This window comes from Neopsephotus bourkii, unplaced genomic scaffold (assembly GCF_033783945.1).
Source record: "Neopsephotus bourkii isolate Nb327-2 ecotype Australia unplaced genomic scaffold, CSIRO-AGI_Nbou_v1 NB_107, whole genome shotgun sequence".
In the NCBI taxonomy this organism is placed as follows: domain Eukaryota; kingdom Metazoa; phylum Chordata; class Aves; order Psittaciformes; family Psittacidae; genus Neopsephotus; species Neopsephotus bourkii.
The window spans coordinates 13,414,593-13,435,956 of NW_026900624.1; the positions used below are offsets into that span (position 1 = coordinate 13,414,593).

Here is a 21,364-nt window from a genome sequence, read left to right on the forward strand (position 1 = left end):
ACAGCTCCATAAAAACTATTGCAAATGAAATTATTTTACAGGAAGCATCAGGTCTGAGGAGAAGCAGGGGAAAATCACTGCAAGCTGTCTGCTGTATTCTGGTTGGGTTTTGGAGGGGGGTTGTTAATCAGTTTTTCTAATTTGTGCAGTTACATAACCTGCATATACATAGAGGTATTGCAAGCCTTTCACTAAAACAGCACATAGCACTTGCTCAAAAGAATCAATCAGTTTAAGGCAACTGCTTAGGAAGGTGTACTAATACATTTTAACTGGAACTGCATTTTCTGATGGCAAAGCTTTAAGTGTCTACAGTAATAAGCTTACTAGAAGTAGGGGAATAAAAACTGAATAGACTAAAAAGCCCCACCGCACAAAAAAACCCACATACAGAACCCAATGAACCCCTTGCCCCCAACATTCACTATCACAAAAGAACTGCGTTCAAGAACTTAAGACCATGTTACAGCTCTTCTGTGCAATGTGGTGGCTCTTAAAAGAGCCTTTAGGGTGTGAGAAAGCGTCACGATCACAAGAGAATCTGTGGTAAAAACCTCAGGCGCGCTCGCCGCGGATGCGTCGCGCCAGCTGGATGTCCTTGGGCATAATGGTGACGCGCTTGGCGTGGATAGCGCACAGGTTGGTGTCCTCGAACAGCCCCACCAGGTAGGCCTCGCTCGCCTCCTGCAGCGCCATCACGGCCGAGCTCTGGAAACGCAGGTCGGTCTTGAAGTCCTGCGCGATCTCACGCACCAGGCGCTGGAAGGGCAGCTTGCGGATCAGCAGCTCCGTCGACTTCTGGTAGCGCCGGATTTCGCGCAGCGCCACCGTGCCGGGACGGTACCGGTGCGGCTTCTTCACACCGCCCGTAGCCGGCGCGCTCTTGCGGGCCGCCTTGGTGGCCAGCTGCTTGCGGGGCGCCTTCCCGCCTGTCGATTTGCGCGCCGTCTGCTTTGTACGAGCCATAGTCCCCAAACTACACCCGCTGCGCTAGAACAAGCAAAGTGAATAAAGCAAGCTCCCGGTGCCGATATTTATACGACTATCCCGTCTTTGATTGGACGCCTGAAAGCTCGATTTCATTGGCTACTTTGTAATCCTACCTTGGGCCCAAGGAAGCTGAGTTAGTTCGGTGCTACCTGCGCAGCCATTCATTTTTACCCTCACGGCGACTCCGCTCAGAGCTCGGACTCTCTCGTTGCGAGTCCAAAGCCTCTGGGGGCAGGTACTGCAGGCACAGAGGTCTCATCCCTTCTGCTTTTCGGGCTTTCTCTTTTCGCCAGGTCCCGGGTAGGTTAAAAGCCATATGGACGCTCAAATTCAGGAGTTGCCCATTATAGTACTTTTTTTTTTTTTTTTTTTTTAACGTAGGGCTCTAGCAAGTGTGTAATTGCCTGTAACAATCGAGATGCAACTTTTAAGCTACTTTTTTGTTGGCTTATTTTCTCTAGGAAATTCGTCAGAGATATCTTAGGTAAAATTGTGGTTTTTGACAACACTTGGAAAACTTATTTGGGAAATTGAGGCCTTTACAAGGGAATACGGACTTAGTGTGTTATTTGATTTGCCTCTACACTTTAATGCTGCAAGAAAACTGGAGGTGACCGTGAATATTTATTGATCATCATTTTTTGTAGATGACAAACATTTGGTCAATGATAGCAGCATTTATATATGAACATAAAATCTGGCTTTTTTCGGCTTTTGCTTATTTTTCCACCAGCGATGAAGGAAATAGAACACTAATACTTTAGTAACACCCTGGATGAGAGCATTTTTTTGTGTCATGAGAATCATAAAAGCTGCTGCATGGAACTTTTTACTTATTTTATTGAAATGCATTGTCAAGGACATATTTTTTTGTGCAAGGTTCACCCCCAACCCCCAAAGAATTTTGAAAGTTGTTGGTTTACTCCTGAAATACCTTTAAAGAAATAAGTAATAAGAAACTAAAGACAGGTTATAATAAAACATCATTTATTTGAATCATCAGAAAGTAAAGGTTCATCTTGGAGCAACTTTCATCTTTATTCCCCAGGTGATAAATTGTTTTTCCTTGCAGTGATTATCTACTCTCAGTTAAATGAACATTTGAAAGTACAAGACACTGAGCAATATTCCAGCACATTTGAGTTTTGATTACAAAAGTCACTTAAAGTGATTGTTCTAGGGGTATAATATCTGTAATGGAATGTAACAGTAAAGCGAATAAAGTTCACACAGCCAAGACAACTTTGCCAGTAAGAGCAAAATTAGATGACACTTAGCCAACCATGAAGCCCTTAAGTAGCCCATTTCAGAAGCTACACCGAACATACCAAATGCTTATTATCTCTTCAGGGAAAAGTATCACAGCCCTTTTCCGAAAACATGGGGGCTCTTAAAAGAGCCTTTGAGTTCGGTTAGTAAAATGTCCTGGAAATGGAAGACTTTAGCCACCAAAGCCATAGAGGGTGCGCCCCTGGCGCTTCAAAGCATAGACCACGTCCATTGCAGTCACCGTCTTCCTCTTGGCGTGCTCCGTGTAGGTGACTGCGTCCCGGATCACGTTCTCCAAAAAGACTTTCAGCACGCCGCGGGTCTCCTCATAAATGAGCCCCGAGATGCGCTTCACGCCGCCACGCCGAGCCAGGCGCCGGATAGCCGGCTTAGTGATGCCCTGGATGTTGTCGCGCAGCACTTTGCGGTGGCGCTTAGCGCCACCCTTGCCGAGACCCTTCCCGCCTTTGCCTCTGCCAGACATTACTACAACAGACCTTAATCTCAAAAGTAAGCGGCAGCTGGCAGAACTGCCTGTCTTCTATGCTGAGATCCGACCTGGTTGAAAACTGCGGTGAGGAGGGGCGGAGCCTGGGGCTCCCCAGATTTTCCCACTCTCCCCATCGCACACCCAACTGGCAGAAAAGGCGGGCTTCCGGTGAGCCTCTCTCTGTTTTACGGTAGAAGTACTTCTGTGTTTCTGCTCTTTCTTCGGTACGCCCGTTTGTTTTTTAGATAAAGAGAAAGCAAAGACGTTGGGTCTGTGTCTAATAGTTTACATGAGCGTTTGTTTTTGGTGTGGACAGGGTGGTTTTTTTTTCCTGTGTTTTTGTTTGTTGTTTTTTATTTTTTTTGTAAACTGTTGGTGATCATAATCATTTAGAAGTAAAAAAAGGTGACCCAGTTATTGAATCACTTCAGTAAATTACCCTTTGATTTTTTCACTGTGATGTTTGTTGGGGTTTTTTTTGTTTTGTTTTTGAGATATTTTTGTTGTTGATTTGGGTTGGATTTGGTTTGGTTTTGGTTGTTTTTTTAATATGGGTATGTGTTATGTATTGTAGTTTCACCTGGTTGCATCATTTCTTGCTTGTGAGTTTAGAACTTTAATTTTTTTATTATTATTTTTAATGAAGCATCTTGCAGCAAAGTCTTTCCAGTTGTCTTTCTGCAAAATTCTATCTTTTCTAAATCTTGTTCTCACTTTCAATTTCCCTCCCTTTCTGATTTTTTTCTCAAGGAGAGTTTAGGTGTTAAGGTACACTACTTAACCGTTACGTGCTCTACTTTAATTCTTTTTAAGGTAAACTGGTTCTTTTGGAGTAATAATTTTACTGCACTTTCCATTCTTGTGGTAGTGAGCCCAGAGTAGATTTTTTAGTCACTAAAAAATTAAATATGTAAAAAGAAAGGCGGTTTTGTCATTCGGTGGAAAGGTATTAGACTCTGGCTTGCTTCTTGGGGGATAAAAGTCTTTTGAGGTAATACTGTTGAAAACAAGAAACAGTACTTAATAAAAACTCATTCTATAGGTGGCTTTCGACCTGAAATGGTCAGGGTTGAAAAGTTTCCAGTACTTTTGCTGCCCCCTCATGGATGTCGTTGGTGGCTTTTTATTTTTTTTTTTTTTTTTTTGTCCCTTTGAAGCTGAGCTGCTTTATGTTATGTGTCCTTCCATAAAGTTACAACATAAGATTAATCAACAATCAATCAATACCTTGTCATAGGTCACAGATGCATATTGCATCTCTGCAATGCAATAGCAGAGATATCATTGTTCCAGTGGCCCTTTATTGGCAAGAGAAAATAATGATAATGTAGTCTAGAATGTTGCTCATGCACAGTCTTTTCAGCATAGGCCCAATGGAAATCCAGTGGGGCAAAACAAGCACTTAGATTCTGAAGGAAACGTCCTAAAGGCCCAAACCAGCATAAATGTCCTGTTCCACATGGAAACTGACTGTATCCTAGATTGGGCTATGGCGAGAATTCTGGAGTACAGTGGGGATGCGAAGGCTAAGCTCATGGTGTTCCCTTTCCTAAGGCCACTTTGCTCCTTCCGGGGGGGGAAGTTCAGGGACCATAACTGTACTGCTGTGGAAGACCAGGCTTCTGTGAGAAGCTGTGCACTCTGTAGTCAGGTCCTCTGTTATTTACAGGAGATTTCAAGAGTAAAGTATCTGTATCCTCACCAGGATGTTGCTAACAGGGTAGTTTAGCACTACCTGCTGCAGAACGGGATGATCCCACCCTGCCGAGAAAATCCAGTTCTTCAGTCTGATCAATCCTTGGTAATTTGACCATATTACAGGCCCCACTGGAATTTATTATGATTTGCAGATCCCTGCTATAAGGTTAACGGACAATCCTGAGCTTCACTAAATCACCTCCCCATCCAGTCCTTGATAAGTTGTGTAGCTCTGGAATGCTGAGGTTTTGTTTCTGCTTTTAATTTTATTTATTTTTTTTCCATGGAATAAAAAACAGTTGCAGCTTTATACTATAACCCTGCTCCATACTGAGCTGCTTCTGCCGAGGAATCAGTGGCTACATATAGTTCCCTCTGTCTCTCGCTGCCTGTCTCCATGCATCTTTATGTCAGAATCCATTTGGAAAGGCTTTTTTTTTTTAAACTAAGAAGATAAATACTTGTTCATAACACTGTTTTTCTACTCCCGACAGAAATTCATCTAATAAAGTGAAGCAAGGTTGGAGCCTATTTCCCTGTCTTCTTCCCTCCTAGCTGATTCTAAATTATACACCAAATATCATCTTGTCTACTAGATCATTAAACTGTGACTTGATATGGAAACTCAATGTCTGGAAAGTTGCTGAGTTTCATAGATTGTTTGCACTGACAGGGATGTTCAAAGATCATGTAGACTAACTGTGAGTAGGGACATCTTTCACTAGATCAAGTGAAAGCCTCATCCAACCAAATTTTGAACATTTCCATGGACAAGGCATCCACAGCTTCCCTGGGCAGCCTGTTCCAGTGTGTCCCACCACACTCATCATCAAAAATTTCTTCAGTGTGTTCAATCCAAATCTACCCTCTTCCAGTTTAAAACTATTGTCCTTTGTCCTGTCAGTACAGATCCTTTTGAAGCCTTTCTCCATCTTTCTTACAGGTTCCCTTCATATACTGAAAGGCCACAATAAAGTGTCTCTATAGCCTTTGCTTCTCCAAGCTGAAAAATCCCAACTCTCTCAACCTGTCTTCATAGGAGAGGTGCTTGAGCCCTCTGAACATTTTTCTGTCCCTCCTCTGGACCTGCTCCATGTCTTGTACTGGGGACTCCAGAGCTTGATGCAGTACTCAGTGTGGGGTCTCATTAGAGTGAAGAAGAGTTCCAACTTCCGTTGACTTGCTGGCCCTTCATGGAGTTCATAAGGGGCCACTCCTTAAGGCTGTCAACATTCCTCCCTCTAGCGAATCAACTGCACTACTCAGCTTGGTGTCATACACAGAGTTGCTGAACATGTACTCAAGCCCCACTACCTATGGCACTGATATAGTATCTGTCCCAGTATGGACCCCTGAGGGACATGACTCGTTACTGGTTTCCTTCACTCATTACTGGTTTTTGTTTGGACACTGAGCTGTTGGTTGTAACTTTTTGGGTACAGCTATTCAGCCAATTCCTCACCCATTTAACAATTTATCCATCAAATCCATACTTCTTCAGTTTGGAGGTAAGAACATAGCTCTATGATACCTCATAGTGAAGCCATGTTTGCTGTCTCTAATGACCACCCTGTCTTCTGTATGTTTTGACCTAGCTTCTGGGAGTATCTGTTCAATGATCTTACCAGGCCCTCAGGTGAGACTGGTCTGCAGGTCACAGGGTCCTCTTTACTATCCTTATAAAAATGTCTGTGATACTTCCATTTACCCAGTTTATGTGAACTTCACCTGACTGCAATGACTTTCAAATATGATGAAGAATGGCTTAGGAACTGCATCTGCCAATTCCCTCAGGACCCTGGTATTCATCTTATTAGGCCCTATAGAATTGTGTTCATGTTCATATTCTTCAAACGGTCTCAAATCTGATATTTTACAATGGAAGCAACTTTGTATCCATGACCCCTGCCTTGAGGTTCAGAGACTTGACAGATGTGGGAATGGTGATTACCAATGAAAACTGAGGAAAAATGAAAAAAAAAACCAACTAAACAATCCCATAAGTTAAGTACCTCAGCCTTTTCCACATCAGTTCTCACTAGCTCTCCTGTCATATTTATCTGTGGAGAGAGACACACATTGTCTTTAATCTTCCTTTTCTGAGGAAAAAAAAAAAACCAAATCTTTACTGCACTTGTGACATGCGTTTCCTACACAGGTAGCTAGGATTTTGGGGATAGTTGTCATATGGAATACTTTGTCAGCTTTTCTTTGGCACTGGAGAAGAGAAAATATGTCAGAAATATACCCTGGTTTAATGAAAGAAGTCACCTGCTTCCTGAAGAGTGCACATACTCACCAGATCTGGTCCTGATATGAGGGAAATGCTATTTATAGCAAAGTGTTCTCTCTGACAGAAGAAAAAAATATATGTATTTAAAGAGTTAAGAACCAAGTGGCCAAACACAGTTAACCAGGGAATGGGCACAAAGTTCTGTTATGAGGACAGCAAACCTACAGCACACGAAACAGAGAGGCCGGGAAGAAGTGGCTAAGCACTGCAGTGGCAATCGTAATGTGCATTTTTACTAGGGCAGTTACATGCAACTGATCATAACTATGCACTGTGCAGACCCAGTACATACACCCTTGGTTTACTAGCACACACTGGTGCTAATAAAAAGAAAGAACAACAGAAACTTTTTTTTTTTTTTTTAATCAGGTCCCTACCTATTCTTTGTTTATTTTCATTGTTTCATTGTCTGATAAGAACAATAATCCTCCTACAATTTTTTTACATTTTCTAGGTAGTAAAAAAGACATCTGTGGCAGGAAAACCTTGCTAAGTCAAAGGTTTCTAGGTGAAAAGTGATTCTGTACCTGAACTCAGGCTGGACCAAATCTGTCTGTACTGCCATGGAAGCAGCAGAAAATAGGTCTAGTAGTCATAATATTCATATTTGATATAGTTGACTTCATACTCATAGTTGACTTGATATTCATATTTGACTTGAAGGTTGTCCCCACCTTCCTGTCTATAGCTGTCTCCCTGCTCAGCTCCTTCCTTTTGAGATCCTGTGAATTTAGTCTTGAAATCTACGTATTTACATCTCTCCATTTATTCACCCCAGGATACTAGGAAGGACTTTTTCTCTGCTTTATTCAGCTTAGAGTGCTCACTGCTGCTGAGGATGTGCAACAACTGCATATCCCTATTTTAAACATCTCTTCACTTCAACTAGCATCGTTCTGCCTTTTATCACAGACTAGCTTCTGATTTTCTGTAACAAATGCAGAAGCTTTTTTATAGCAGTAATAGAATAGTTTCACTTGAAATATAGCTTTGATGTTTTTAAGAAGTGAGACTTTAAGAGAGACTTTTTTTTTTTTTTTTTTGAAGTCACATTGAGGCCATGCAGAATAAACTCTTAATCTCACATGGCAACAACTACAGTAAAAAGACATAGAGATACACAAAAAACCCCACAGGAGTAATAGAGCCCATGACACAGAACAAACTGATAAAGAAATACATGTGCAGAAATTACTTGGTTTTGTGGTAATTTAACATGTGACTAATGCCGCTGAAAAATTTTGTTACCCTGTAATAGAAAGGTGTTTATCAGTAAAAAGTCATATATAATTTTGTGAGGGTGATTTACCGTTCTGAGGTCCATTCTATAAGCAGGGATGTGTATGATACAGTTCTTTCTATGATACTGTAACTGGGTTTGCCTTTTGGGGTTCAGCTGTAAATAAGTAAATTTAGTTGAATATCATGTTTCCTACAGCAGCATACAAGCTCTTTGACCATACCCATCCAAAAAGTACATGTATGTTAGTGGAGAAGCTGCTGCTTGAGCATTCACACACCGTTTAAGGGATTGCACACATACTACCTAAGACTCCTGGGACTGGAGCCCCTTTGCAATGGTTGACTCCAGTAAGAAGAGGGGTGCCCCTTTTGACTCGTTGCTCACACATGCTTGCTCTAGGGTGTGTTTCCTCCTCCTTCATGCTGAGCCCCAGGTCTCCCACAGCAGTCTCAGTCATCTGATTCCAGGAGAAAATAATTGAAGAATTATGTGGTACAGCAAAAGAAACAGCTTGAGCTTGGTGCCTCTGTAGAGGGACCCTGAACTGAAAAGTCCTTTGGTAATTATGATTTATGCACACACTCCTCATGCTTTTTTAGCCCAATGATGATTTTTTTTGTCTGGGGTCTTCTAACACCTTATTGGATTCATTCTCTGCCTCCACAGGGGCAGGCCCTTAACTGTCCTTATTTTTATGAGTCGCAGCTTCTGCTGACAGTAATAGTTTCCTTATCTTCTGGTTTGTGCTTCTTGCACCCTAGCCTGTTGGCAGTGCATGGGACACTAAAAAAGTCCCAGACCTAAGATAAACATTACTTGGCAACAACTAAAACATCACTATGTTAAAAACATTCTTCTCAGACTAAAGAGAAAACACAGCCCTGTACTAGCCTCTAGGAAAATTACTGAGAAAACTAACTTTATTCCAGCAAAAAGCATATTGAGGTGAAAGTCCACAGCTTACAGCGTAAGGCTTCAGCAAATTAAGCTGCTGATGCTAAGCAACTAAAGCTAATCAAACAGCAAAATGAACCATACAATATTGTAAATCTAAGTGTCTCAAAATATTAAAATTTACTTATTTAAGCTAAATAACTAGTATCTCTCAACAATCCTCCCTTTGCTTTTATTAAGTATTCCTGCTAATATGCTGAACAAACTTTGAAATCTTTCAAATTGTGAGATCATTCTTAGTACATACATGGGTAACTATTGGTAGCAAGCACAAAATGGCTGGACTTGACACCCATTCTTTTTAATTTTATACTTAGCTGTGATGTACTGTTTGCTAGAGTAGACAGCTTCAGGAGAAGTGAAATATCCCCCTTCATTCTTTGTTGTTTTTCAGGAATCTGTTATTGAGCAGCTGGTTTGGCTATCCACAACTTTTTTGATGTGAAATCAGTTGTACCCAATTTTCTTTTCCTAATCCTTGAATAGCAAAATAGGAACACAGCAAGACAGTATATGGCACCTCCCATTTGGGTTCCAATTTTGATTTTCAGAAAAACACTTTAATTATGACTTTGTCTCCTGGCTGTATATCATGCACTTATATTTCAGGTAGTATAGGCTGGCACCATTTGGTTTATTTCTTTTTATCTTGAAACACTTTTTTGCATATATAAAATGTCTTGGGGCAACCATTCATCTCCACCCAAAGGCTGGTCTTACACTGATCTAGCAAGATGCCTCCCAAAGAGAAGCTCTGCTGTTCTTGATCCTACAGGTTGTCATGGAGTATTTTGAACATCCTGTAGAAATAAATTTAGTAACTGTGGGCATTTTAACTTAGTGTGTGAACATACTTTTGCTATCTTTTCTTTTACTGTTCACTCTTTCCACTTGTTCTGAAGACCATGGATGATATGGTGTATGTAACTTACTTTCTATTCCTAGTAATATGTATAGTTGATTGATTGTATTTGCTGTAAAATGAGCACCTATATCCATCTGAACTGATTTTGGAACCCTATATCTAGGTATATTTTCTTTCAATCACATTTTTACTATTCCTCCTATGTCAGATTTTTTTGTTGGGAAGGCTTCCACCCAGCCTGACAGTTGATCTACTATTACAAGCATATGATTGTATCCCTTAGCAGAGGGCATGTCTGTGCAGTCTACTTGCAGTTGCTGAAGAGAAGAGTCAGCACATGGTTGCCTCCCTAACTAAGTTTGGCCTGGTACTCAAAAACTTTTGACAAGTCAGGCAGTCACTGGTGATATTTTTGCAGCAGCATAATTTTCTGATGCTTCCCATACTTTCTGTACTTGATTAACTATTGCCTCTCCTCCCCCATGCATCATTTCATGGAACCATCAAGCCACAGTAATTATATATCTCTTTCGTAGTATTGGTTTCACTCCAATTGTCCATACTCCATCATCATCTTGGTTTGCTTCACATTTCTTCCACTTTTCTTCTGCTGTATAGTCTTTTTCATACACTGTTTTGGGGTCCATTTAATTTGGCCATTCACTTTTGTCTATTGCTGGAATTGCAACCATGCACTGTCTTAGAGCTGCTGTCCAAGGTCATTGCCTTTGCTAATTCCTGTAGTGTCCCTAAGTATGGGCTGGACAGTTCATGACAGCCAATTCTGACTCTTAACTATTTAGAACTTACTTATTTAAGTTAAATAGCTAATATATCCCGATATCCTACTAGTTCTAGTGGGCTGGAAAATCATAGTTGACCCGCTCTGCTCAGGTCAGTGCACTTAGTTGGGTAAGAATTAGTGGTTGTGACCCCCAGCACCCTCTGCTTGTGGTAACTATGTGAATCTGGTAGGCACATTTCCATAACAAGCAAGGCATGGGTATGTGAGCTCAAAAATAAGGGCTTCAGGGTGAAGGGATATGGTGTGATAATTAAAAAAAAAAACACCAACCCAGTGGGATGTGTATGCTGGTCTGTATCTTACATAGAGGAAGAGGTTATGAACCCAAAAAAAGATTTAAGTCAGATTCACCCTAATATGCAATGCAGAGGAAGAGTAGAAACAGCGTTTCAGGAGCAGTATTTGAAAATAGAGGCTCTGCTTTGTATTTCCCTTTTAATTCAGGGGTTTAGGGCACGGACAGTCTGTGAAAGTAAGCATAACAGTGTAATCCAATCCTGCCATTTCTCCTCCAAGTTGCAGGGACCCTGTTTCCAGATAATCCCTTCAGATATACGAGGTTAACGGCTAGGGACTTTGTAACAACCAACTTTATTGAAATTTGAGAGGGTAATTCCATTAAATGCCCGGTTCTTCTGCTTGCTGGGGAAGTAGCAGTACCAGCAAAATGATTAAAGCAAGGAAATAGCTTCTCCCCCCACATTTCTCCCCGTCTGCTTCTCAAAGCCACGGAAGGAGAGTTCATTGGGAAAATGAAGTAGCTGCAGGCTTGGGAGAGAGGTACAGCAAGCTCAGACTACTTGCGGGTTCCTATCACGCCCAGCGCTCCCTCCGACGAGGTCCGGCTAGAGTGAACCCGGCAGCTCCGAGGCGCAAGGTGCTCAGCACCGGAGTCGAAGACCCGCGGACAGCACCAGGGACTTCTAAGAAGGCGGCTACAAACAGCCGTGACTCTCGGCCTCAGATCATCATTCGATTTCTAGCGATAGGACGAGATTGCACAGCACAGAACTGGGCTGAGGGCTTCCGCCCATGGTAAAAAGCGGAGGGAGGAGGGAGGGCTGCGGGCGAGCATGTACCCAGGAAGTTCATAAGCCTCTTCCGCCCAGTGAAGAGCCAACAACAACAAAAAACACTGTGGCTTCTGTTTAACCCGAGAACTGCAGCGCAGCAGAAAACGCTAAATATCGCGCCCAATCCCTGAGCATTGCGGGCTTTTCGAAACCGGCAGAGCTGCGGGGCAGGCGGGTGGGGAGGGGGGAAGGGGGGTTGTGGCTTGAAACGGGCTGTACCGCGAGAGGCTCCGCCAGCATCTGTAGAAGTTCGTGCCGTTTTCAGACCAACAAAAAAGCGGTGCCGAAAAAACGGGAATTAGTAACAAGTGACATAAGAAAAAAAAAAGTATTTCAGCCCTTTTTAAGAAAGCTTGGGTGGCTCTTAAAAGAGCCGTTGGGTTTATCTGCAAAGCAGATGGGATTTTTTTCAGGACAGTTTACTTCTTCTTGGGCGCCGCCCTCTTCGCCTTAGCCGCTTTTGGCTTGGCTGCCTTGGGCTTAGCTTTGGACTTCACCGTCTTCGCCTTGGCTGGACTCTTCGCTGCTGCCGCCGCCTTCTTGGGCTTGGCAGCCTTAGTCACCTTTTTCGGGCTCTTGGCTGTCTTCTTGACTGCGGCAGCGGCCGGTTTCTTCACTTTTTTGGGGCTCTTCTTCGCTGTCACTGCTTTCTTGGGCTTCTTGGCAGCGCTGGCAGGCTTCTTAGCCGCTGACTTTCTGGGTTTGGCTGCGGTCGCTCGCTTCCTGGGGGCTTTTTCTTTCACCTCTCCCGGCTTTCTGCTAAGGCGGAAAGAGCCGGAGGCACCGGTGCCCTTGGTCTGCACCAGGGTACCTTTGTTGACGAGGCTCTTGAGCCCCAGCTTGATGCGGCTGTTACTCTTCTCCACATCGTAGCCACCGGCGGCTAGCGCCTTCTTAAGCGCGGCGAGGGAGAGCCCCTTGCGTTCCTTGGAGGCGGACACCGCCTTGGTAATCAGCTCGGTGACGCTAGGGCCCGCGGGCTTCCGGGCTTTGGAGCTGCCCGCCGCTTTCTTCGGCTTCTTGGCAGCCGTAGCCTTAGCCGGGGCTGGAGCGACAGCGGGGGCCACATCGGGCCCGGCAACAGGGGCGACTTCAGACATCACCACTCCACCAAACTCAGCGCGAACAATAGCGATGCCAGCCTCGCCACCCCTTTTTATAGCGATTCCCGCGCGCTGATTGGTGGGGTCTGGACCGCCTTGCCGCCCGCCGCCGCGCCAGTTGTGTTTCTTCCCTGTCAAAAAAGGGCTTTTTCCTCACGAAATTTAGTGCCGATGCACCCCATTTCTTTCTGGACGGGAAGGGGAGAGTCTGTCCTACGATCTAATACAGTTTCCCTTTGGAAGGAGCAGAAATGTGGGAAAAAAGAGCCCTGAAACTCCGAGGCGTGTAGCCGTTGAGACCCCAGGAGGTAGAAACTTTCGGATTATCTTTTAAATTAAAATTATACCATAGGATTAATTGGCACAGCAGAAGTGAAATCTTGTGCTTTAGAAGGTCTTCTCCAGATAAGGGCGAATACCAGAATGGTTTGAAGGGTTGGTCTCACGGTAAATTGATATTAAAGCCGAGGAAGTAACACAGTTTCACCCCGTGGTTCCGGACATGAATGCAGAACTGCTTCCCTCTGCCGAGTCACATCCCTCCGAATCCCATCACCCCGCTCAAAGCCCCTTCAGTAACCACGGTGCCTTGGTTAATGCCTTTTAGGGAAGTGTTTGTGCTTCAGCAGAGTGTCTGAAGCCGATGTTACTTTACCTCTGCTTCTGTATTTCAGTGGCACGAAACCCAACGTGCCCCTCTGAAGGCTGATGTTCTAGCATCACTCTTTCCATCTAACCTTAACAAAGTCTCTTTCGTTTGTTAAATTAGAAGTCATGATAGCTGCAATCAGTATATATTTGGGTTTAATCTTGAAGTGTATAAAAAGCACTTCTCATTGCATTGTGATTTCTTAAAATTGATTGGGAAATAGAATCTGATATTTAAACAGGCCACGGAGTTAGTGCTGACAATTCGATCCTTTGAGTACGATCTGTAATCAGGACACTTCACTATGCAAAACTGATCTCTGTTCTAATGAATGAATGTCGATGCTGGAAGGATATTATTTTGATAACAACATCTGGAGATTCACCACTTTACTCCTTTCCGAAGTAAAATACAAATTTGCACTGTTTCAAGAGGGTTCTTTCTTCAGGTCATTGGCGGCTCCATATTACCAGCAATGGATAAATTCCCACTTTCTTACTTCACTTTCAATGACATATTTATTGCTTTTTAATATGAAACTATTCAGATTCTGCCTGAAATAAAGTTGTGTTTCGTAGTCTACATGCCAGGCTATGATCAGGTCCTAAAAACAGGTGAGCAGATCTATTCAGGAATAAAAGAAAATGATGTGTGAATGAAATGACAATTTATGGCATAGCATGGAATTCCTGCTATCTAAGACTGTGAAAATATGCAAATAGGCTGATTTGAATCTCCATGTGGCTTGCATACTTTTTTTTTCCCCCACTTCCTTTTCTTCTCTGCTTGGAGGTAAAATGTGGGAAAAAAAAAAAACAGCTTAGTGAGTTCTCCCAGCGAATGCATTTCAGCCTGTAAACTGAAGGTTAACTAACTAATAAATTAACTAACTCTAATGCTCATTTTATCTGATGCTTATTTCTTGTAATGGGGACGATTAAGGTCTTAATAGGCATGACCTGACACTGTATCAGAACTGCTGATATTCTAATGAAAATATTTTTCCTAAGTTCCTAGTAATGAACCCTCATGGTAAGAAAGAACTGAAATTTCAAGTCCTCCCAGCAGCAGTGGAGCTAACATTTTGCAACTCTCTCATATACTCATAGCTATAAATAAGTGGTTTGTTTCAAGCTATTCACATTTAGTGTCAGGTTTCTGTCATTTCTCTGGACTCACGCAATAAGGAATATTGTCATACTTACCAGTCTTGAAAAGAGTCCTAGTAATCTTTGTATTTCTTTATTATTTTATTTCATTTAATTTTATTTTATTTTAGCAGAAATGGACTCTGAGATTCCTGCAAATAGAAACAGAATATTTTCTGCTTTTATTGCCACAATTGTTTCTTGGCTTACTTGGATACTGTAAAGTGTTTAGAGATTTTATTCTCTCAAGACAATCATTGCTACATGTAACATATATTTCTGTATATTGAAGATTATCTATGTCTACTATGCAAGACACTTGTGAGCAAAATAAGACAGACTGGTAGCATAAGGCTATGGGTTCTCATGAGAAAAAAAAACCAAACAAAAACAAAACAACAAAACAAACTTTATAAGCTTATCTGCAGTGTAGGTCAAATCAAAGATCTTCATAAAATAGAAGTCAGGAATGGCAGACATATGTGAGGAAGCAACTTGCAGTTCATTTGCCTCCCTCTGGCTCTTTTACTCAGTTTCAACTTTGCTTTTGGATGCTCAAGAATAATATCCTAGAACTATCCATGTATTTTGATGGTAATTCAGTTCATGGTTTTTAATTTCTCAGCCACTGCAGACTAAAACATTTTTTTTTTTCAGTCACTGTACAATATAATCCAAAACAGAGAGCATGTGCTTGACTTGGTGAAGTTCTGTAGGTACAGCAGAAAGGCTTCCCCAAGATTGATAATCCATTATTTATTTGGGCAGAAGTTCTATTTGGGTATTGCTGCTCCCTCCAATTTTCCTTCACTTTTAGAATCAGCAAGTGTCAATAAAACTATTGAAGTATTTTACTAAAATGTTGTTACTTTTCTTCCAGAAAATGCACACTTTGATGAACTACCACACGCCTATGGACAGATTCTACCCAGAAATTCCATAAGAGGTTACTAGGGAAAATAAACCCCACCAAAAACCCAAACCAAAACTAAACAAAGAAGGAAAACCAAACAAAAAAACCCAACAACAAACCAACCAACAAAAATCAAGCCACCATGGAAAGAACCATTGACAGGAGAATGTGAGGGGTTCAGGTTCTGCATTGGAACCCCAAACCTGCTTTGGATCACTTCAACTTTGTGCAGACCATTTACTGAAACTGGACATCTACCCTTACTCCTATTCCAAGGAAGAACGAGGAAAGTAGTACCAAGTGATTGTTCCATTTGTTTTAGTAGCCTCTTTCAAAGCTGATTCTCAGAAGAGGTGTCTTAAAGTTCAGTAAATCTTGACTCCCTGCATCCTGCTTAAGAGTCATAGACTCTCACTGTTTTCCTCTGCACCTACTGACATTTATTTTCCTGAATTACTAGGAAATGTCCTATAATAAATGTTGATGCAGTATTTTCATTAGCACCATGCACAAATGACCAGCAGCCAATTTCTTCACTGAATTCTGGCTTCCATAATGGTAAGGCTCTTAGCCTGGTTGTAGGGTAATCTGATTTTATTCTTCTGAAAAATATATGGGCATAGGCCATAGGTCATGGTGAGATATGCACTACAAAACGTTCAGAAGAGTCTAGTCCATGTTTGAAAGGCATCTTAATTTTATTATTTTTTTTTTTTTTCCATGCAGCAGAATGTGTCTCATTGTTAGGAGCTGGAACAATTCTTTTTAAATGACAAAAACACTACTTAAATACAAATGAAAACTACTTCTTTATCTTTCAGGTTTTGTCCATTAGCACTCGTGAGAGAATAGAAACCTGACTTCTCAGCATGCAGAAGCTCCAATGGACTGAAATTTTCGATTTTTCATTTTCTGCTATGTAGAGTAATAGCAGTTTCCAAGACAGCATTGGACCTAAGGGGTGCTTCTAGAGCTGCCTCACTGGTGCAAGGATGAGAATCATAAAAAGGAAGAATTTACACTCACACAACAGTATAGATGAAATAAAAAGCGTTGGCAAGGAAAAAAAAAAACCAAACATTTCCCAGGTCATACATTCCTAAATGTAATTAAAGAATGAGCTGATCTACAGTTTTTCTCTAAAAATCTGATTAGAATTTCATTTCAAAGTGCAAGGTTACTTGGTGAATGGAAACCTTCTTGCCCAACTGGCAGTTATTGCCGTTTGGAAACTCTACGTATGGCACAAAGAGATAAAGTTTTGATGTACTAGTGAGAGAAGTTGAAGATTTTTGTGAAACTCTGAATGCACTTGAATATATATTTGTTTGTTAGTTTCCTCCATGTAGCAAACGACACAGAGTTCTCTAACTCCACTGGTTCCAGTTGGCGTAATTTATATTACTGTGTAACAGCCCAGGCACTAAGGAGTACTTTAGAGCAATGTCTAGGTATTTGTACACCTAAAGGAATTTCTCTCTGACTGCTTCAAAGCCTGCTAAATCAGTGCTGTATTTTTAACTTTGAAAATATAAAATTTGTAACAGCATAGCAAGGCTTTTATTTTTTTTTTAATTTCTATTATAGTAACACAAAATGCGTGTTGTCTTTTCTGATAAAATAAAATTACGTATGTACTTTAATTCTTGAGGCTCCTCAATTACTTCAATAACACAGTGATTAACCTTTTAACTAAGTGTTTACATAACACCAGAAAAAATTAAGTAAAGCCTAATGGCTGCATACTGACAGTGAAAGGAAACAGGTTGTCAGGAAAGCTTGCATCAATGCTTTGTAACTAGAAATTCTTGAGTGAACACCCAAAATTCAAGGAGATGCTTGCTCTACCAGCCTAAATTCGGCCACTTTGTTATTTTGTGAACAATTAAATTTTGAACATACAAGGAGATTATCAGGTGAATTCGTCATGTACTGAAGTAGAGAGAATGGGGAAGATAATAAAGAGGACTCCTAACTAAGTGAAAACGTGATTCAGACAACCACCAAATACATGGTTCTAAGACTCCATGTATATAAAAGCATTTAGGGATGAGATCAAAGGACAGAGATTGTGCTGCGTTTTGAATTGCATCCTGGAAAGAGACTTACGATCCTAACACTGGAAGAACTGAATAATTCACAGGAAACTCTCACCTGAGCCCATATCCCATCTGTCACAGAGGCCAGTAAAAAAAGAAAGAATGTAAGAGCAATAAGTGATATCAAAATGATCCTTTAGGTCCTAGTGATTTGTAGGCCAAGGACTCACCAAGTCAGAGGGGATGTCTTTGAATTAAGGAGCTTTAAGTATTTATTAATTGGTTTTTTGGACATAATGCATCTAATTTTTCATGCTTTAGGGTGTGGCTTTAGCACAACAAATTATAAAAGGTTGAGGAATAGGTACAACGGGAATGGTAGATGGACAAACGGCTGACGGACATGTATACTACACGGAGTGTATGCCTTTCAGAGAAGAATGACACTTATATACAGTTAATTTCCTCTGTGTGTGTATGTAGAAAATGGTGCTGGAAAACATGCTTTCTATGGTGTAGATGAAGTAGGACAAAGTGGAAGCCAGCAAAGAGAGTGAACTTTCCCGCAGCTGAAGAGAGGTGAAGAAATGATAGCAGGGAATGACAAGTCATGTGAGAAAAAAAAAAAAACAAAAAGAAATCAGGTATCTTTAGGGCCAGGCAGGGGCATTTCTGTATAAAAAAAATCTGAGCTGAATAATGCTGGAGAAGAATGACCTCACCATTATATTTTTAGATCACATCACTCACACAGACCTTCCCTCCTGGAGTCACCGTAACGGAGGCAGAAGCAAATGCCAATGTCAGAGAGACAAAGGATTGTCAAAGTTCACAACAATCTCCCCGAGTCCTTCGTCTTGAAGGGCTCTCCTCTGTATCTGTGCGGATAATGGCATACTCAGCCATGATGAGGACAGGCAAATGTTCTATATTTGAATTATGCTAATCTCATAGCCACAGTAGGACCTGAGCTATGAAAGGGTAGACTGCAAGAATAGCCAGCAGATGAGCCATTTTGGGAGTCATAAAGTCACACCAAAATAACAAAGAGAAATGTTGTCACTGGCAAAGGAAAAAACGTATTACATGAATGAAAAAGTATCTATCCACTAAGAATCACATCAGGCCTTTGAAAACATGAACGTAGCTGACATAGGCATTTTTGCTGTGCATTTGACATACATGACAAATTTAGACCCAGTTAGTAGGACTGATCTAAATAGAAATATGCTGCTTTCTAAAATGTGACCAGGATGTCTGGGACTTACTATGAAGCAACTCCACAGGCTTTTCTCCACAGGGAGAAAATAGAGTGCTTTTTCAACTTCTATAATGAAAAGGACGTTTGTGGACTTATTACTCTGAGTCAGGCATAGCCAGCTTTACCCTATTTCTGGTCTGAAGTAAAGACATAGACACGTTTTTCCTTATGCTTCAGTGCATGTAACATACAACCATAAGGCCAGGGGGGTGACCTGTCAGTTCTTAAATTTAGCAGCCGGTTCTCAATATTACCATCGAGTCCTTCTGCTGTGACCTTAGAACTGATGAGAGATGGTCAACATGACCTTCGGAACGGTCCGCGGAGGAATCAAGGCAGTCCGGTACAAGATCACGACGCTGTCGGCCCCTCAGAGAGGGAAGGTCTGTGCGCTCTCGCCCCGCCTTTGGGGGGAAGATGCCGGGAAACGGCGCTTCAGGGCCTCCGGGCTGAGGGATGGCGAGCGGGGCGGAGGCAGAGGCGGGGACCGGCGCGGCAAAGAAGGCCGGCGCCCGGGGGAGGTGCCCGAGAGCGGCGAAGGGCGAAAGCCCCGCCCCTCGGCGCGCACGCAGGGGGGGGCAGGCGCTGCCCCCGTCAGCCGTGCCCGCCCCTGTTTCCAATCAGGTCGGATCCCAGCGTATAAAGAGCGCGGCGCGCCCAACTGCATTGTTTAACCTCGTTGCGGGCAAAGCAGCAGGATGTCGGGTAGAGGCAAAGGCGGGAAGGGGCTCGGCAAAGGTGGCGCTAAGCGCCACCGCAAAGTGTTGCGCGACAACATCCAGGGCATCACTAAGCCGGCTATCCGCCGCCTGGCTCGGCGTGGCGGCGTGAAGCGCATCTCGGGGCTCATTTACGAAGAGACTCGCGGTGTGCTGAAGGTCTTTCTAGAGAACGTGATCCGGGACGCAGTCACCTACACGGAGCACGCCAAAAGAAAGACGGTGACAGCCATGGATGTGGTCTATGCTTTGAAGCGCCAGGGGCGCACTCTCTACGGCTTCGGCGGTTAAAACTTTCCACTCCCGTGTGTACATTTCGCGAACCCAAAGGCTCTTTTAAGAGCCACCCAGTTTGTCTTTTGAAAGGGCTGTGTCGCCGTATTCGGTTTTCGTTTGTATCCCTTTTGTTTTTTGGCAGAGCTGTAGCCGGTGTGGTTTAACTTAATCTCGAGTTCGTAGTGTTCTGCGGCAACGCCGCTCTCCGGTTGTTTTCTTTCGACTTCGTTTCCGCCGCTTTTGTAGGAGCGTGCTCGAGGTGCTCTGCCGTGCAAGGCAAGACGCGGTGCTGGTTTGTGGCTTCCCGAAGCGCTTTGCCGGTGCCAGGGCGTCCTGGAAGCTGCTGGGGCCTGGAGGGTAAAGCCGGCTGCCTTTCAGCAGCAGCTTCGCTTTGAGCAAAAGCAGGACGAGGCGATCGTCTCTCATTCTGATGAAATAAAAAGGGGGTGAAAGCCGTCTCTTAACCCGCTAAGGTTGTCAGTACTCGCCAGCTGCAGCCCCTTTGCTTCCTCCCGCCCGCTTGCTCCTGAATGGGGTAAGGGCAGTGACGGCGCCGAATTCGCTTCAGCCGGCGGTTGCGGAAGGGGGCTCCGCGCTCCGGTGCGGGGGAAGGCGTATGTGTGGGCAGTGGAGGTCTGCCGGTACCTGCAGCCGGGCCACATCTCTGGCGGGGAGCAGGCTAAACACGCTCACTCTAATAAGCCGCACGGGCCACGGTTGGATTCGGGCAACTCCACGTTCAGTTGAACTCGCGTTCCGCGGGCGCTCGCCCCACCAGCACCATCGCGTGAGTGGAAGGGTAACACAGCGCTCACCCGCCAGACGTGGTGACGGGCGGGACACACAAAAGAAAATGCATTTCCTTCCCCAGCCGTGCCTCAGCCCTCGGGGATAACTGCGCCGGGCGCCTGCAGACGGGAGAGGGTGGTCTCCCCCGCTATCCCCCCGACCCTCCACCCAAAAACGTGGGGATTCCACTTCCTGCTGCCTACTTAACAGCATTTCAAGCTCTTTCGCAAGGCTGTGGGTGGCTCTGAAAAGAGCCTTTGGGGTTCGCTTCGGTGGGCAGGAAATTTATCTGCACACGACTTTTACTTGCTCTTGGCCTTATGGCTCTCAGTCTTCTTGGGCAGCAGCACGGCCTGGATATTGGGCAGCACGCCACCCTGCGCGATCGTCACCTTGCCCAGCAGCTTGTTGAGCTCCTCGTCGTTGCGGATGGCGAGCTGCAAGTGCCGCGGGATGATGCGAGTCTTCTTGTTGTCGCGGGCCGCGTTGCCCGCCAGCTCCAGGATCTCGGCCGTCAGGTACTCCAGCACGGCTGCCAGGTACACCGGGGCGCCGGCGCCCACCCGCTCCGCGTAGTTGCCCTTGCGCAACAAGCGGTGGACGCGGCCAACGGGGAACTGCAAGCCTGCCCGCGACGAGCGCGACTTAGCCTTGGCACGCGCCTTCCCGCCCTGCTTTCCGCGTCCGGACATCTTCGCTTCTGGGTCTGTCGGTCGATACCAAACACCCACTACCAACGCAGAATTAAGACAGGTAAAGCGTCTGCGCCCTGACGCCAGCCCTTATA

At 43.7% G+C, this 21,364-nt stretch overlaps 5 protein-coding genes across 6 annotated transcripts in view; 1 reads left to right on the forward strand and 4 right to left on the reverse strand.

Annotated features, from left to right (window-relative positions):
- The window catches only part of LOC133216953 (histone H1.11L-like), a 33,076-nt gene extending 20,281 nt beyond the window's left edge, over positions 1-12,795 (reverse strand). The window contains exon 1 of one of the 2 annotated variants that reach the window (XM_061362056.1): positions 12,104-12,795. In XM_061362056.1, the coding sequence (XP_061218040.1) occupies positions 12,104-12,780 (677 nt within the window). In that variant the 5' untranslated portion in view covers positions 12,781-12,795. Of the gene's footprint in view, positions 1-12,099 lie in introns of those variants that run through there. The other variant, XM_061362061.1, reaches the window with a different exon arrangement.
- On the reverse strand, positions 485-981 carry LOC133217063 (histone H3). Its single transcript, XM_061362196.1, has one exon. It carries the CDS (start codon positions 964-966, stop codon positions 556-558), a length of 411 nt encoding a protein of 136 aa, XP_061218180.1. The 5' UTR covers positions 967-981; the 3' UTR covers positions 485-555.
- Positions 2,373-2,746, reverse strand: LOC133217206 (histone H4). The gene has a single exon (XM_061362473.1). The coding sequence runs from the start codon at positions 2,741-2,743 to the stop codon at positions 2,432-2,434; it is 312 nt and encodes a 103-aa protein (XP_061218457.1). The 5' UTR covers positions 2,744-2,746; the 3' UTR covers positions 2,373-2,431.
- Positions 12,796-19,485: 6,690 nt separating the features above from the next.
- On the forward strand, positions 19,486-19,892 carry LOC133217205 (histone H4). Its single transcript, XM_061362457.1, has one exon. It carries the CDS (start codon positions 19,492-19,494, stop codon positions 19,801-19,803), a length of 312 nt encoding a protein of 103 aa, XP_061218441.1. The 5' UTR covers positions 19,486-19,491; the 3' UTR covers positions 19,804-19,892.
- Positions 19,893-20,807: 915 nt separating this feature from the next.
- On the reverse strand, positions 20,808-21,323 carry LOC133217116 (histone H2A type 2-C). The gene has a single exon (XM_061362266.1). The coding sequence runs from the start codon at positions 21,267-21,269 to the stop codon at positions 20,880-20,882; it is 390 nt and encodes a 129-aa protein (XP_061218250.1). The 5' UTR covers positions 21,270-21,323; the 3' UTR covers positions 20,808-20,879.
- Between the last annotated feature and the right edge of the window lie 41 nt (positions 21,324-21,364).